General features: G+C 38.7%; 1 protein-coding gene across 2 annotated transcripts in view; it reads left to right on the top strand.

The window, feature by feature from the left end:
* LOC112575869 (large proline-rich protein BAG6-like) overlaps positions 1-17,777 on the top strand; it is a 30,506-nt gene that overhangs the window by 9,249 nt on the left and 3,480 nt on the right. For both annotated transcript variants that reach the window (XM_025257972.1, XM_025257974.1), the window contains exons 7-24: positions 295-449; positions 2,516-2,642; positions 3,565-3,759; positions 4,794-5,121; positions 5,416-5,631; positions 7,244-7,409; positions 7,916-8,112; positions 8,282-8,457; positions 8,799-8,871; positions 9,083-9,351; positions 10,174-10,357; positions 10,913-11,136; positions 11,937-12,039; positions 12,614-12,744; positions 14,016-14,285; positions 14,643-14,831; positions 15,944-16,051; positions 16,216-16,439. In XM_025257972.1, coding sequence (XP_025113757.1) covers positions 295-449; positions 2,516-2,642; positions 3,565-3,759; positions 4,794-5,121; positions 5,416-5,631; positions 7,244-7,409; positions 7,916-8,112; positions 8,282-8,457; positions 8,799-8,871; positions 9,083-9,351; positions 10,174-10,357; positions 10,913-11,136; positions 11,937-12,039; positions 12,614-12,744; positions 14,016-14,285; positions 14,643-14,831; positions 15,944-16,051; positions 16,216-16,439 — 3,335 coding nt within the window. The remainder of the gene's footprint in view (positions 1-294; positions 450-2,515; positions 2,643-3,564; positions 3,760-4,793; positions 5,122-5,415; positions 5,632-7,243; positions 7,410-7,915; positions 8,113-8,281; positions 8,458-8,798; positions 8,872-9,082; positions 9,352-10,173; positions 10,358-10,912; positions 11,137-11,936; positions 12,040-12,613; positions 12,745-14,015; positions 14,286-14,642; positions 14,832-15,943; positions 16,052-16,215; positions 16,440-17,777) is intronic.

Here is a 17,777-nt window from a genome sequence, read left to right as displayed (position 1 = left end):
CCATTTTTCTTTGTACCATTCTCTTTTCTTGATATTTGTCGATTTCATGTCTGTTTCGTTCTTTGTCTTTAATTTTCATTTGGAGGAGTTAAGGGAGCTGTTTCTTTTGGAAATGTGAAGTTATAGATTTGTGGGATTACTTCCCATAACTTTATTATTTAAAAGAAAAAAATTGTGAATTTTTGTAGGTATAAAATACTCTTGATGCTTATCAAAGTACAAGTCAGTTGGGTGTAAGAATCTTGAATAAATCTCATCATTGTGATTGTAAAATGTGTGAAATATTGGTTGCAGGGAAATGTTGGGTCAAGAGGGTCTAACACCTCAGCTTTAAACAATGGCACAACAACAACAGATGTAGATCAGGCACGCTCAGAAGGAAATACTGGGGACAATACCACAGATCCAACAGAAAACCAGGACAGTGCAACTTCAGATACATCAGTACAGTAGGTGTCTGAAATGTTGTCATCCTTGGCATTTGGATGCTATAACTATTCCACATTTCTTGCTTTTTTATTTTGGTGTGCTGTGTTATTTGTAGCTCATTTTTGTCTGGTCTCTCACTAAATCTCACCTCAGTCTCTCTCTTCTTTCCCTGACAGTCATCTTCTCTGTCTAGGCATCAAGTGTAAATTACATAGTAGAAAATTATGAGACAGTTCAGGCTAATTTAAAAAGAAAAGTCTTTTAAATATAAAGCATTTTGGTAATCATAAAGTTTTTATGTCATTTTTTTTGTAGTGAATCTGCTTAAAGCTGAAGTAGGTTGCAAGTGACAAAAGTTAAAATCAAATCTGACGTCATTAAAATATTAGGTTCTAAATGATTCTAAAAGATATAAAAGTATTAAAATTTTACATGCCAGCATAGTATTATAATAATAATAATGAGGATATATATAGCACCTTTCCAAAGATTTGCTCAAAGCACTTTACATAAATCATGCATAGATTAAATCATCAACAACCATGTACCCATATTCACATATAACAGACCCACTCACTTCTACAACATACACTACTCATACATAAAGTAAATTACAGACAAACGTTATACATGTTCATGGTCAGGACAGGGTCACAGTTAAATCGGAATTAAAAAAAGATGTGTCCTAAGTCTCGACTTAAAAGAGGCAAGAGAATCAGAGTGATGAAGGTTGACAGGTAATCTGTTCTAAGTTGATGGGGCTTGGTAGGAGAAAAACTTCTATCCATATGTCTTTTCTTAGCTTGTGGGAGAAGTTTTTAAACTTTGTACATGTAAATGTGAAAGTTGGGGTGTGTAGGTAGGAATATTTATGATGAAAAAAAAAACAGATGAAAGGTGTTATTTTCATATTTTATTTTTCTTGCAATACGCTTAAGTTGGTTGTAGGATTATAAAGAAATCATGCCAAAGTCTTCTGCAATGACTCCCCCAGTCTCCAGAACCAGGTTTGATATCCAGGTCACCATGAAAAACTAAATTATAGATACACTGCAGTTAGGGGATTTTAATAAAATGTCTGTAAATTCCTTATTTACTATGACTTAATCTCCCGGGATGACATGCATAAAGAAATAGCAAATGTGACAGCACTAAAGGGTTTATTGTGTCTTTTATTGGTGTATGCAAATAAGTCATGCTGTTAAAAATGTTCAAGCAGAAAGACAATAACAGTGTTTAGATTTGCTGTTTTGCTTTCTGCAAGTCTACCATTATGTGTAAATGTCAACAAATGCCGACATACAAAGGCCTACTTTACCACACACATAACATGCACTTATTATAAATACTTGTTTAAAAGTTTTATTTGAATTTTCTTTATTATTCTTGTAGATTTAGTCAACTATACTTGTGTGTATTGTAATTTTAGTTCTTTTGAATGGACTTAAATTGAAAAAGTTTTCAAAAGCTTAGCAGACCTACCATATACTCAACTCATAGTTCAAAGCGTGTCATAATCTCCACAAATTTTTAAAGTTTAAAGCATTCAAAGTGTGTTTATCACTTACAAATAAAAGAAACGAGAGTCTGACATCCATATCATATTTGTCATCATTTGTACAGAACGGCACATATTAGTGCCTGCATGATTTTACTCTCGCTGTGAAGCTCTTGGGCATTCTTCTTCCTATCTAAGAGGCACATGAGGCCTCATTTTGAAAAGACGGAAGAGCTCCATGTGAATAAGGTCCATTGATGTTTTTGTGAAATCGCCACCAATGCTCCTTTTAATACATGACTGGTCCCATGGAATAAACAACACTGAGATACACCGACACCTCAAGAATGGGTTAAAAGTTGAAAGATTGTTGAGCATATGGCAGTTTCTTACAGACCTAAATTACATGGAAAATGGGTAAAAAAAAAACAACAACTTTTGAGGTTTGTTAATTCTCATTTTGTAATACTATAATAATGATGATCACCGATAAAAAATTCACTTGGCTTTCCTTGTATTCATATACATATATAGTGATTTGTTACTTGTTATTTTATATCTTTTTAAACTTGTACATTTCTTAAATAGGCAAGCAGCTACTCCAAGCAATTTAGCAGAGCTACTACGGGAAGTTCAGGCTACCTATCAGCGCATGTCACCATTTTTGAATCAGATATGTGAACTAGCTGCTGCAGACCCAGAGATTAGTTCACAGGTTGGTCTCTTGCATTTGTGCCCACACAAGATTCATCATGCTTGTTAGTGAATTTGTTTTCAGCAAAGGGGTTGCTTTTCTCACGTGTATATTGTGGAAGGCAAAAGTTTAACTCTCACTACACGGCGCCCTTAATTTCCAAAATATATGATTGAATGCTGCCCACTGTAAAACAATGTGATAAAGACACTCTTGTTAACTTTTTTGCATTGCTAACAGTTACTAATAATGTCTCAAATATTGCATCTTGCATTCATTTTTACAAAAAGAAATTTCACTATGGGTACATTTATAAAACCTAGACCATTTTGTCATCGGTTTGCATTTGGAAAGTTTTTGCATGATAACCCAAAATAGAGCAGTGGAGGCCAGCAAAACTACACACATTTTAAACAGCAATATCTTAGGCAAATATAATTAGAATTTAATAAAAGTGTGGTATTTTAAGGAGAATTGAATGTACATTAAGATTTTTATGTCTTCAATATATTATCTCAAGGCAAAAAAAATTTTCGTCTTTGTAATGTTGATCATTGGCTTTTAGCAGACCATGCTAACCATTATTATTCATAATTAAATTAAAAATATTTAGATTTTTATTATTCCTTTGGCTTTTTCTTTTTAATATCAAATGTTAATTCATTGTTTTTTAGTTTGGTAAACAAGTCTACTTTTACAGTATATTCATTTTCTCATTGCCATAAGATTGTAACTTTCTCACAGGCTGTGAAGGTAATATCCTTTATAACCCCTGTCTTGTGTACAGGTACATGTCATTTGTGGGTCAGTAACAACTGGGAACAATAGAGTCTATAAAGGACACTCATTTCACAGTATAGGATAGAGGTTATTATCTTGTAAAAGGATTACATCCCTGACATCTTTTCCTGATAATTTGACTGTAGTACTCTTGTATTGGCAGGATCTCATACCTCGCCAAAGAATGGTCGACCACGTGTCTGAAGCTATGCACGCTCTCAGTCACTGCTTCCACAACATAAGTGACATCAACTATGAATTGTCAGCACCTCCACCACGTCTTCTAACTGCTCAGCGCCTTCCCATTTACCACTCACAGCATTCTCCAAACATTGTGATCAATGCTGCAGCCAGCAGGGTATGCCAACACCATTACATCTTTGTATTGTAGATGGTTTGATGTCTTTATCGTCTGTATACTGGTTTTTCTTACAATTATGTTTTTCCTCTAACAAGCACTTTCTAACAACTGTGAGATTTGGCAGTTTATTCTTCACACTGTAACAGATGACATGAGGACATGGAGATATTGCCCTATAGCTACCCAGTTCCAGATGTCCACTCCTAGGGATGACCAGTGAGCAGAGAAAATACATCAACTAAGTCACACCCCACACCCCCATCCCTTCCTTTCAGGCTAGTGAGCATGCCTCTCCAGTTTTGACCATGTTAGTTGTGTGTTTTAAGTCCTTGTTTGCTGTTCGCTGGATTTCTTTATGCTGCTTGTTCTGTGGCAGTCTCCTGCCAACTCCCTTGCTCATTGCCTTTCCTGCTTGTCGTGCTTTTTGCACTTACTGTGTGATCTTTGCTGCTTCTGGTCTGAAGACTGTTTGATGCAGGTGTAAAATGAACCTGGTTAGGAAAGGATGCCTTGTCCTATTAAAATATGAACCTTATGATTAGGTTAAAGGCAAGCTCAAGCTGGTTGTGAATGCTGGATGAGGTACTTTATTGTTTGCATAACGGTTCACTGTTTAGGGTGCACCTCTCTAGTTTTTTTTCCACAGCAAGGCAGGTTGATTTTGTGTTTTCTCTGTTCATTGGTCATCCCTGGTCAATCAGGAGTGGACATCTGAAAGTGGGTTACTAGAGGATGATATGTCCATAAAGTCATATCTGAAAATCACTCAAAGAAAAAAAATGGTATTTTACACTGATTGCACTTTTCTGTGTTGTAACTGTCGGTTGATATCTATTGTTATTATTACTGCTACTGCTACCCTGGACAAGAACTCATAAAGGCCTTTAGTTACATGACATCACTTTTCTGTATAAGACATAATTCTGCAGCAATGATGATGTGACAGATATATGCATTATTATCTTTTCTTTTGCATTGTGTTCTTGTTTCATGTTTCTGTCTGTAATACTGTGTCTTCTGTTTTTAATTAGAATCAAGGGGGAAATGCTGCCCCTAACCAGACAGCAACATCACAGTCTGTGCCACAGTCCACAACAGTGTCCTCCACAGCAGTGCCCCTCCCAGCCTTCACATTTCAATCTTCTCCTTCCCAACTGTCATCATTAGGCGCTGCTGTCACAGCTGCCACTGGCAGTCCTGCTAATGGCACTCTTCGTGGCGCTAATTTGCCAGTACCTGGGGATGATCCATATGTCTTTGTGGAAGTGGGTCCAGACTCATTGACTGTTAATAGCATTTCTACACATGTGGTTATGTCAGAAGATAACGATGATGTCCACATGGAAACTGACAATCAAGGTAGGCATTCTTCAGTTCTTATGGACCTACCAGTCCAACATTTACAACATTGAGGACATTTACAGTCATGCCAGTGGTTAATAAGTAAAAATTCTGCATCTTTTGGCCAGCAGAACACTCCTTTTGCATTTTCTTTTTTGTTTTTTTTTTAAACCCTTTCTCATATCAGTCACATGATCTTTGAATACAGGTTATTTTTACTTGTTTTATTTTCCTTTTGCTGTATTTACTAAAACGTATACAGATGTATGTTTGCTTCTAATTGTGGTTTGATGCCATCTGATTTAATTTTAGAAACAGACATCACTGCAAATGCTGCTACAAGGTTGGCCTCAACAGCTGCTTTAACTTCCACCTCCTCTACATCATCCTTGTCACAGACATCCCAGAATCAGGGACAGACTGGAAGGCCCACAATGCCTAATGTTAATGTACAGGGACTGTCCAGTATACCTGGCCTAACAGGGGAAATGGTTAACAGCATTGTGCAGTCAGTCTTACAGGCCCATGGTGAGATAGTTTTAATTCTATGAGAGTTTGTGTTCAATCCCATATGTCAATTTGCTTTCATAGCAAAAAAAAAAAAGGAAAGAAAAGATTTGGCTGGTCCTGAATAGGTTTGATTTTGAGGGTTCCCCCTACCCCACCCAACCCTTTCCACCTCACTTGATTTGGCTCCTAACTAGTCATTTAGATTTTGCCTTAGTATTTCAGGTATGAAATATAAGAAACTTCTTAAATGTTTTCAGATGCAGCCTTGGGGGATTCTTGCTAAATTTTAGTAGAGGGCACTTAAATTGAAAGCCCACATGGTCCTGTGCCTGCAGAATACTGCTGCACACTTCTAGTGTAGTACTTCAACAATCAATTTTGACAGACTGGCTTGAAACCCGTCATCTAGAATCAGTGATAACATTTCAGCAGCTTCCAAATCAGCCAACTGTTGTTCATAAACCAGTACTAAATTCTAAGGAATTAACTTGGTGAAGGATTAGCACTTGTGTCTGTGATCAGTCATTTGTTTGGGGGTGGTGTCTGAATGCTTTGAAGTTCTACCAGCTTAGCAAGGCTGTTTCCACAGGTACTGTCTTAACCAGGCTTAAAGCTTCAAACCAAAGAATGCAGAGTTGAGGGGCAAAATGTGGAAACAGACAAAAAGAGCAGAATGACATTAGATAGTCACCATATCTCACAGCAAATTATAGACAGTGAAATTGGTGGAACTGAGAAAGCAGTAATGTGAACATAATACAAAGTGCACTGATTAGGCACATTTTCTGGCCGTTTTAAGATGAGTTTAGTACGTTTTCAAGAAGGATTGTTAAAAACAAAGGGCACTAAAATCAAAAACAGATGAATGCAGAAGAAACAAAACTTAAACAATTTTGCTAATCAAATTTAAAATAACAGAGCTTGGTAATCAAAGAGTAATAGAGTACTTATAATTCAATTATATGAAAAAGAAAACAGACTCTACAATCCTCCAATGCCAAGAAAATAAGAGAGCCCATGGAATAATCTTCCCTGTTGCTGTGACATAAAAGAAAATACTCTTTGGTCTGTTTAAAGTACAATTTTGCTCCCAAAGAATACTATTTGCCTTGGTCAAGGGCAGTGGTTCTTAACCTTGTTTGAGGTCCCGAACCCACAAGTTTTATATGCACATTCACCGAACCCTTCTGTAGTGGCATCACGAATTTACATAATCAGTCGGGTGTGTCTTGACCTCCGTGGCGGAGGCTCCGCCGAACCCCTGAGACCGACTCACCGAACCCCTAGGGTTCGATCGAACCTCGGTTAAGAATCACTGGTCTAGGGTAACCACATGTGCTTTCTTTGGTTGACTGCTATCTCTCCGGCGTAGCAAGATTTCAGTCAGAATTTTCCCATTCATCAATGATCAAAAGATCATAAACACAAACACTCTCTTTGATAGAACAGTAACAACATAGCTGGAGATGCAGATATGTTTAGACACATAACATAAATTACAGCAGGTTTGTAGTTTTATTTTTTTGTATGTATTTGACATGTATAGTGGCACAGGTAGCCTAGCAGCATTTTGTTTGTTGCTTATAAATTTCTTGGAAGTATGGATGTATTCTTTTCATTGATTGTGCAGGTGTGCGCCAGGATCAGCCAGTGCAAGTCAATGTTGTGCCTGTGCAAATGCCAGGTGGAGGTACGCCCTTAGCAACAGCAAGTGGTTCAGCTACCATCAACATCACACCAGTTACTGCCACTTCTTCACACTCTCAATCTCAGACAACCTCTGTCAGATTCTCAAGGTAAGCAGTCTGTATGTAGCAGTATTGCAATGATTTGATATTTATATGCATTGTAAGATGTGTATTATATGAATTTCAGAAACTGTTTAGATTATAATGTACATTTGATTACAGGAGAAAAGGTACAGTAGAAAATTCCTAACTTAGAAAAGATTGTTTAAGTTCTTAAAGGTATATTGGAATACAAATCTTTTGGTTGTTACAACAATGGGAAAAAGTTTTTTATAAAGCATAAATCATTTTAGCATTGAAACAGTTTGTAAGAGATTTATAACTAATTTGTAAATATAAACACGTGTATACATAAAATAATCATTTTGTAAAATTATGATATAATTTCTTTTGAAATTTCTTTGGGAAACTAATATGTAGACAGTGAAGTTGATTATAATTATAATTAGGTCAGAATGTAAGTGCATACTTTTACATTGAGTATGTGCACAATTTTGCACAAATGTGGCTTAAATGGCCTTTCAACAAACGTGACAAAACTGGCACTTTGACAGGACATCATCTGCCAGTCGACTAGAAGGTGCAGTCCCCTCTGCAAGCCCCTCCACCTCAGGCACCACATCCACAGCAGCTCTAAATACAGGAAGTTCTGTTGGATCAGGACCAAACAGTCAGCAGTTGCCGCCTCCTCCACCCTTACACTTTCTACATGGACCAGGAGTCCGTTCCCATGTACCTGGTTCTGCTGGAGGTGAGTCATAAGTTAACTTTCCATTTTCAGGTTACTTGATTCAAAGAAATGGAGGGTATACTTAACAAACCAAGTATGACTTTTTTGGTTTGTTACAGAACTGTATTAGTTACCAACAATCTGTTGTGTGTCAGTAATGTTTATTGGCCTTTGTTCTGCCCATGTGCAGCTCAAGGCATGCCCATGTTCGCTCAGATACCCATCTTCCGTCAACGAGCGCCAGGTCCTCATGCCTTGCTTCCTATGCCACTGATGCAGCCAACAGACATTTATCTACCTTGCTTTTCACATCATTTTATTACACAAGGAGTGCGTGAAATAGTGGATCACACTCAACGATTGCAAGTAAATATTTGTTATAAAGGTTCACCTTAAACATGACAGTGACTGAAAAACACCAATAAGGCTAGCTTTTTTTTCTTGATGTTTACTACTAAGTTTTTATTTTTTTACATTTCGGTGTCTTAATTATTTCTTTATCAATAATGATGTCAATGGACAGTTTTGCTTTGTGCATTATGTATATTTATTTGCTTGAATCATGAAGAACATGTTTTATAAAATTAATTGGTTTTTAAAACAAATTTTCAATTCTCAGTATGGGACTGCAGTTATTTTCCTTTTTAGGCTACTGTTAATATTGGCAGGTGTCAGTATGTGACTACAGTTGTTATTTTCCCCTTTAGGCTACTGGTAATATTGGCAACATGATGGCAGGCATGATGTCCAGTTTGTTTGGTCAGCCTTTACATGCACGAGGTGAGTTGCTGTGTATTCTGTGGAGCTTACAACTGAGACTTGAAAAAAAAAATGTTAATCTAACATGTTTGTGATTAAAAGAAATTTTTTTAAACAAAAAAAAAAGACTAATCATAAAAAATTTGGGCACATTTGTATGCATAAATATGTGTGTGTGTGCACATGTGCATCTTTGTGTATGTGTATACATTTTTTTGCATGTATTATCTAGGTCCTCCGATGTCACAGCGTCAGTCTCAGCAGCCTGGTGGAACACCTCAACGCAATGCTAACGAAAACTCCAACCGTGCGCAGACCAACACCACAGCAACCCAGCAGGGCTCCATCTCAGCCAATCCATTTGCTGCCCTGTTTTCCCAGCTTTTGGGTGGTGCCTCAGCTCCGGCCAGTGGGCAGTCTAGCGGAGGAAGGATGGTCTCAGAGCCTGGTGCAGGTGTTGCTGGATTGGCAGCAGCCATGACCAGCATGCTGAACAGAGAGGTGAGTAAACTAGTGCCTGAGTATATCTATAAATTGTTAATGGGAGTCATCTGCAACAGTTGTCTCAATTATAGCAAATGAGACTGACTTTGCAGGTTACTTGTGACATGGGGCATGATGCATTGAAGCATTCTTGCTTATTGTCCCATAATCACTGCCTCAACCATCAAATCTCCTTTACAAAAAAATGTTTTAAAGCAGTCCAGTGGCACAGTTGTGCAGTGCTTGTCACTTGGATGGTGACAAGTTCATATCATTTTCCTCACAGAATGAATTTCCTATGAAGGCTTTATCTGCGTTTAGTTATCCTAAATTCCAATTAATAACAGGTCAAACCCTCCCATAACATGTTTCCTTCATTTCACATTACATATCATATACACAGGTACCTTGTTGCTATCTGGCTTCAAGGATTGTCCTCAGGATGGATATAATTCTTTAACACCTACATACAAATCCTGAGATCTTTTTGGATTGACAAACCTCTTAAAGGAAGAATTCCTGGGTTTATCGCAGGTAATCAACAACCTCTTGATGGTCAGATAGTAGTCCTGATGTCACCATATGGGACTGGCAAACGTTTCAAAATACAGTTGTAAGTTTTAGTGTTATCATTCAGGAGTGACAAACTCTCAGTGTACAGACAAGCTGTATCAAGGGTTTGACGTCATGTTTATTTTGCCTTAAATGTTTAGTTGTGATATCCACCCACCCATTGCTTCCAGTTTTCCCATCCAAAAGTTGTGCAGGAAAAACAAAGAAGACTGCAGTTTCCATATTTGGAAAGTGTTTAGGAAAAATTGCTTTGCCATTTTCTTGCAGGCCTCTGAATCAGGAAGGATGGAAGCAGCAGGACAGAGTGCCATGACAGATGACACATTTGCTCGCATAGTCCAGGGTATCGGGGCACAAGCTTCACAAGCAGCAGCAGGCATATCCTCAGGAGAGACTGTGGCTAATTTCCTTCAGTCATTGGGCGAGAACCACAGTGTTGTGGCAGGAGAAGGTAGCGAGCGTCACTTTTACTCTTTACTCTTATTCCTTACTTTTCAGTTTGTTGTCACCAGTACTCTTGCTCACTTAAAATTAAGGTAAATTGTTGCCCACCAGAATTTGTTTTAATTATGCCTTGAGCAGTAAAGATATAGACATCAGCACAAAAAATATTTGCTGGCATAGTCCAGGATATCGGGGCACAAGCTTCACAAGCAGCAGCAGGCATATCCTTGGGAGAGACTGGCCTGTTTCCTTCAGTCATTGGGCGAGAACCACAAAAAATATTTTGAGGGTGTTATAAGGTGTTTCAGAGATCACTGCACAGAAGCAGCTGGTCACAAAATAGTCTAGTAAATCAGAGCACATAATAGCATAGAAAGTCACAGCTGATCGTCAGCATAGAGCACAGAGAGGTGTCGCCCTCAACCTGTTTAGTGAAGAGACATCACTCTGTTTGCAGCATCAGTTCAAGAGGTGGAGTGTAATAAAGCTTAAGTTTTGTTCCTGATACAGCTGTCTTTCCTGAAGTGACAAGTGTTATCTTAATTATTTTTCCTTTGCCCAGGTTTTCTCACAGATGCTTTCCTTTGTGTGGCCCAGCATCTCACCTTTGCCAACCTCTTCAGTATATTCCTTGGTCAGGTTGATTCCATTAGGGGTTTGCTACACCCCCTGCAACAGTTCATTCGAGAACGTGTTTTAAATGGAAGTGAATTTGATGAAAGGACCCTTCGGTCATCTACTGACTCTCTGTTGGATGAACTGGTACCTGAAGTACAAGCTTCGGTGGTAAGTGGTTCTCAACAGAATACCATTGGGCTTGTGTGCAAATGGCTGTAATAGCAGGCGTTAATTAGTGTTCACATGGCTGGGATGGCATGCCTTATTTTGAGAGTTATCACATCGCAGTCGTAACTTAGAAAAGCTTATAGAAGTCCTACATATATTACTCTTTATGTGTAGCATGATATGTTCTGTGTGTTTACGTATATTGCTCAACATTGTATTGCTTTAAGTAGCCGATGGGCTTCTCATTTCTTTTTTCATACTTTCCACTCCTTATACGTGTATGTTTTTGTGTAAGTACTTACAAAATGCGCACATTTTCCCTGTGTGTATGTGTGAGACAGAGATATTAAGCTATTTGTTAACGCCACAGAGGAATCACTATAGAAATATCATTATTATTTATTACTCACAAGAAAAAAAAAACTACAAATAATCCTAAGTAAACTAACCCTTAATATGGTTCTCTTCCCCACCTTTTTTTTTTAATTATAGGTCATCTCATGATTTAATTTTTATTTGATGTCTAATCCATTTTCAGTGTAAAAAAAAACCATCAATATTTAGACAGTAACCAATTAGGAAAAACTCTTACAGTAAACTGTAGTTACCTGTGATCTGTTGGTTATCAGATGGAATACAGAAGTCCTGATGTTATTTGTTTATTTTTGTTATTGGACAGCTCCTAGAGCTTATGGTTTAGGGGAGTCCAAAATCCTTATCATCACCATCATCATTGTTGTTGTTGTATGTATGAGAATATAATTATTTTTGCATACTTATCATAATTATTTTTCTTACAGGAAGGGTTTGATGTTGTTCAAGACATCGACCTAGAGGCAACAGTGAAAGCATTCCTTCGACACCAGCTTATCATCATCTTCCGCATTATCATGTCTAGTTCTGGTCAGTTTTTTTGTCTGTATCCATCCTTTCTGAAAACAAATTGCAGTAATTTGATTGTTCATTTGATATAAAAAAAATCATTAAGAAAAATTGGTTCATAAAATTTTTTATTTTTGGGTGATGGGTTTATTTAGAAGGGCGGGTAGGTGTCTAATGGTTTAAGTGGTTTAAAAAATGTTGAAGATGGTGAAATCAGACCAACCCCTCATCTAAATTGAATGGTTGGTTAAGTATCACCGTATAAAAAAAAGACGGCTCTGTTTCCTCCCTATGGCTATCAAGTTTACCTTTGGGGCTCATACGTACCGTACAAGGGCTAATGCTATGAACCAGAGGCAAAGCAGGGACCATTTTCAATGTTCTGACCTTCTTAGTCTTAGCTCTTCATTTGTCTTGGTTATAAAATGTGGGCCTTTGTGTGTTATATGTGTGTGACTCATGGCTCCAGATGACAGGAGTAACTATCAGCAAGCAGATGCTGGAGGTGCATAGAACTTGCTGCAGAGAACCATCATTGTTCCAGGTAAAGGTATCTGCAATCTTCTGGAGATATAGGGTTAACTTCTTTTTGCAGACACTGATTCAGATTTTGGACGCAGCTTGTATGATAGTGTGCGTCGTGCATTGGGGGAGTTCATTGTCTTGATGCCAGCATGTCTACGTGGGGGCCAGGCTGATTTCAACAATCTGGTACAAAGCCGACTGGTAAGTTTTGCTTGAAGAAGTCTTTATGAGGGAATAACAGAGTAATAAAAAATAAAGTAAGAATAAGTGCTGTCCTGTAACATTTCGGTTGTAAGGGAGTGAGGGTTTCAAGCATCACACTTTTCTTGAAACCAGCTTGTTATGTTAGGCATGTGTCGCTGGGTCAGAGTTGTGAATCAGTTGTCGCTGTGGTCTGTAGCAGGAGTTGCTGCTAGAATAATTTCAGCAGGTGTAGCTGATGATTGTGTTTCCAGCATGTCGCCTATTTGCCAGCATGGATACAAGAGGACACTGTTGTATAAACTGTAAATAAAGTGCTTTTTTTGAAATATCTTTGACTGCAAAGACTCAGTTTCTTGAAGAGGTTGGCGTCGTGGATTTAGGACCCGCAATGAGCCATTGATGACGACATAGGCGCATGGGACTTATGCTTCGTTGCTTAATTTAATATGAACAATCATCTTTTCTCGTAACAATAGGTGTTTTGATACTGAACATAATAGCCTTCATAATTCATTAACACATGAATCTATATGAACGTGTACAAGTACACAACAGTATACAAGCATTGAGGTGCATAATGTTTTCTTTGCTTCACTAAAGCGTGCGACCTCTGAAACTGTATCGATTGAGCAGCAGGGCTTATAGTCGTCATAATTTATTATTGTCATTGTTATCAGTAAGTCTATGAATTGAAATGTTTTAGAGGCATCATTGATGACTCATGGGCTTCTTTTAATTTTTTTTTATCCTTAGAGGTTAGGATTATTGATTATATCATTTCAACACCATGAGCCACATGGGCTAAGCGATGTGACCCTCTATTTGTACTTTATTTCAATTTCTTCATACCTGAAAGGGTGAAAGACTAAACCAATAGATGTGAGGGGCATAACACAGCTGACCTCATTGACATGCACTGAACTATATGCATTTTAAGCCTACCTGCAGCCTGGGAATCAAAAACTTAAGTAACTGGGTTCAGTAGGATGTTATTCTGGCATGGTTGCCTGTTTTGTCACATTTTTTCCTTGTTTCTGTTCGGTCTTGCTATGGAAAGAATCATTCATTTGCATCCTACCATACAATAAGGTAGTTTCTGTTTGCTTGCATATAAAGATAAATAAAAGTTTCCTTACAAGAGCAGTAAAACGAAAAAAAAATGAGAAGAGGTTAAAACTACCTTTGGTATTGTCAAAAAGAGAGATGTGCATAAAAGTCTGAAATGACATCAGTGGGCTATGTCTTAGGGTAAGAAGTTTGTGTTGTAGGCAAGCATCACCTCTGGTCTGAACCCACTCATCAGGCAGTGGATGGCTTCAATGACACTCACACAGCTGTCTACGTTCCGCAGCAGTGTGTCCATTCCAGAGTCAGAAGTGCAGTCTTACATCGTGCGACCATCAACCACAGCTGCAGGGTCCATTACAGCTGCTGCTAGCACTGTTTCAAGGAATGTTGAAGTGTCGTCTTCACAACATGTCATGGAGGTAGAGGCAGCACCACCTGGTAATGGAAGCACAGCAAGGCCGACTGCTCAGGTAACTGCCAGTTGCATCTGCAAGCTTGTGGTTTGCTCTGTCGCTGATTCATGTGGGAAGTATTTGTTGTGGCTTTCAGTAACACAAAGAGAAGCACAAAAGATAAGCATGTAAATATAAACGTAACTGTTCATTCCACATTTCACTCAGTGCTGTAGGATAAAGAATCCATCTCACCTTGACGTCTGTATTCCTTCAAGATATTACTTTTTATCGTGTCATGTTGTTCTCTCTCTCTCTTTTTTTTAATATGATCTGTGAATGGTAGAATCCTGCTTTCCAGGGATCAGGGCTTAGTGCAAGGGTATTGTGATTTCTTCTTTGTCACCACTAAAAACATCTTCCTTGTATGAGCAGGCTCCCCGTACATTGGACCTGACCAGAAATGTTCAGAGGGCAGATGGCAGGCAAGAGGAACGCCCCTCAGTCAATGGCTTGAGGCAGGCCTTGGTAAATGGCAACCACGATTCTTCAGCAGCATCCCCATCATCTGCAACAAGAAGTCCTAGAAATGGAGAGGAGAATTGGCAGGAGGTTGTCTCACCAGTGAGTTCCATGTCCTTTTGTGAATTAACAACTTAACCTTTCAGCCAACTTTTCACTTGACTTGTCATGCTTGTCTTGCCATGCTGGAACTTGTATTTTATGTGACCCTGATACTGGAGTGAAAAAAAAATACATATCACCATAATACTAGTTGTCATCTCTACTATAAACACTTTTGACACAATTTGTCCTCTCATGGTCAAGATTTTTTCTCTAGCAGAATGTTGCTTTCCAGAAATTGTACTTGTCAAAAAACTGTCACACTAGTTACAGCAGGCAACTGGAAGTCTTGTAAGAATTATAACTGCTGTATCTCCAAGCAAGTACTGTCCAACTTCAGACTGGTATCTGTCATATACTCTGATACCCTACTTACCTTTCTGCCAACTTTGTTTGAAAGTTTCCAACTGTTGAAAGTAGGCTGGATGTATGCAATTAGCCAAATCTTAATTGTGTATGAGCATGGTCTCCTATTCTCCATACAAAACACTTTGCTGGCCGCTGTTTTACATATTATTTCAACTTTGTACTCATCTGACTAAACAGCATTCAAATTGCAAATGCTACATAATCTTGAAAATATAAAATGTCTCCATCTATAATACAAATCCACTTCTTAAGTCAACTTACAAGAAGGGACAGAAATAATTGTTCTCTAGCGAAAAACATCTATATCACAAAAGAACATGCACATGCAGTTGATGTAGACAGCATGCTTATGGTAGTATTTTACAAAACTCTCTCACACTCGCAGCATATGACTCTCTCTTCCAATCTGTTATGCACTCGGTTGCACCTCTTTTTCACTTTTGTGTCATATATTTTGTTTAATGTCAATCACTGCCTGACACACTTCCCTCTCCATGTACTCTCTTCTCGGTGTACTTTTCAAAGTCATCATAGTTGCACTTTGTTACAAGGTCAACGACCTGGTCCCTGTGAAAAATGTAGCAGTGTGTAGTCAGTATTACCATAAATACTTTACACTGCATATCTTAAAAATTAGTCTTAGGTTGACTCTTTCTAAGATATACAAAACTGTGGAGTTCATATGTTTGTTTGTATAGGAGACTATGGAATTCATTGTGGTGTTCAAATGTTCATTTATATAGGAGTGGGTTCCTATCATTGAGACGGATATCCAGCGACAGAAGACCCATCATTCGCATGCTCCTCTCAGTGATGCCTATCTTCAGGGGATGCCACCCAAACGCCGTAGGGTAAGCAGATCTTCTGATGGTTGTACCATAATATATTGATCACATTTCTGCGTCCTGCATTTACAAAAAAGCTGTATTATGGTCATTTTTGAAACTTCAAGATATACCTGAAAAACATGTTTAAATTGTCATGGATGATTTTTGTTTCTTTTTTGTGACCTCAGCTAATGACTTGTGATCGACCTAACAACCTTTCAAACATGGCCGACTACCTGCCAACAGCAGTGAAAAGAGCAGCAACTCAGGCAGGTGTTGAGCCAGTCAGTAGCGTGGACAACTTGGCAGCAGAGGCTTCTGATGCAGAGGAACTGCAGAACATGCTGGAGGCGGAGGTGCAGCGATCACTAGCCAACAGACTTGCTAGCGATGATGACTACAGTGCTGATAGGTGGGCTTGCTTAAACTTTGTCCCTCACCTTGACTTTTTTAGCTTTACCAGTAAACTAGAGTTTGTCTCTTGTATCTGTGTACATCACAGTCTTGGCCATCATTGTATATCTGACCTCCCTGGCTTCTTGCCCGTATCATGACATGTATACCTCTCATAAATCACACAGGCACACAATATGCATGCATCCTTTTATTCAACCTCAATACAAAACAAATCTGCCACTTTGGGCTCTGTCTAATGTTAATAATACAACTATACTATGCTTTCATATCCATTCATTCCCCAAATAGTTTCATACACACATCGACTTTTAATTATAACTACAAGGAATGGGCAGCTCCAGCCCTGGCACACAGTTCATTTAACCACTATTTCACTTCAACAAGAACATTCATCCCTCCCAGTCTGAGTTGTCTAGTAACTCAATAAAAGCATAAGAGTACCATTCTTAGTTTTCAGTTTGCTAACCAGGTACAGCTACTGGGGTACACACGGTCTCTGGGATGCACTTACCACAGTTTTCCGCTTACAGTGAATAGTGTCTATTTGAATGTTCCGGCTGTAGTGGAAATCGTGCTCCTCACACCTATGCTAGACTAGCATAGAGGTCTGCTGTAGTTCAGCATCAAACTCACAAGTGGTCACAGAGACTGTGATATCCTTGCAAACATATATTCCAGCTGAAAGAAACACCTCCCTTGGTATCCATGGTGAATAATAAAGACAACACAGATATGATGCCCAATATTACAAAAGAAAAACTGGTGCTGGGACCTGTTTAGTTTAGTTTATTCCTTGTTGCTCCTTTGAGGAGCATAAGGCCGCAACAACACCTCGCCAGCGGACCCGGCTTTGGGCAGACCCCCTTCAGTTGGGCCCATGTGGTTCTGATGTCCTTTGCCTCACTCTCTGCTGTTCTTTTCCAAGTCTGCTTTGGTCTCCCAACTCTCCTTTTCCCTGAGGGTTCCAGTCAAGTGCCTGCTTGCCAGTGGTGTCAGCTGGTTTGCGCAGGGTGTGTCCTATCCAGCCCATTTGCACTTTCTGATGTCTTGTCTTGGTTGGCGGCGTTCTGGTTGGTTCTTTTCCACAGGCTTCTGTTGGAGATCTTTTCAGGCCATCTTATTCCCAGAATATGGCGTAGGCATCAGTTGGTAAAGGTCTGCAGCTTGTTGTTGATGGTATTTGTCACTCTTCAGGTTTTAGAGCTATACAGTAGGACTGCCTTCTCATTGGTGTTGAGCTGGGACCTGTAGTCATTTGTAAAAAAAAAAATGAAGTTCCAAAAACCAGTTGATTTTCTTTTTTAACAGATAAAAATAGAATCAAAATCTGTTC

Source organism: Pomacea canaliculata, linkage group LG11, assembly GCF_003073045.1.
Source record: "Pomacea canaliculata isolate SZHN2017 linkage group LG11, ASM307304v1, whole genome shotgun sequence".
Classification (NCBI taxonomy): Eukaryota; Metazoa; Mollusca; class Gastropoda; order Architaenioglossa; family Ampullariidae; genus Pomacea; species Pomacea canaliculata.
This window is presented reverse-complemented; position numbering and strand designations above follow the sequence as displayed.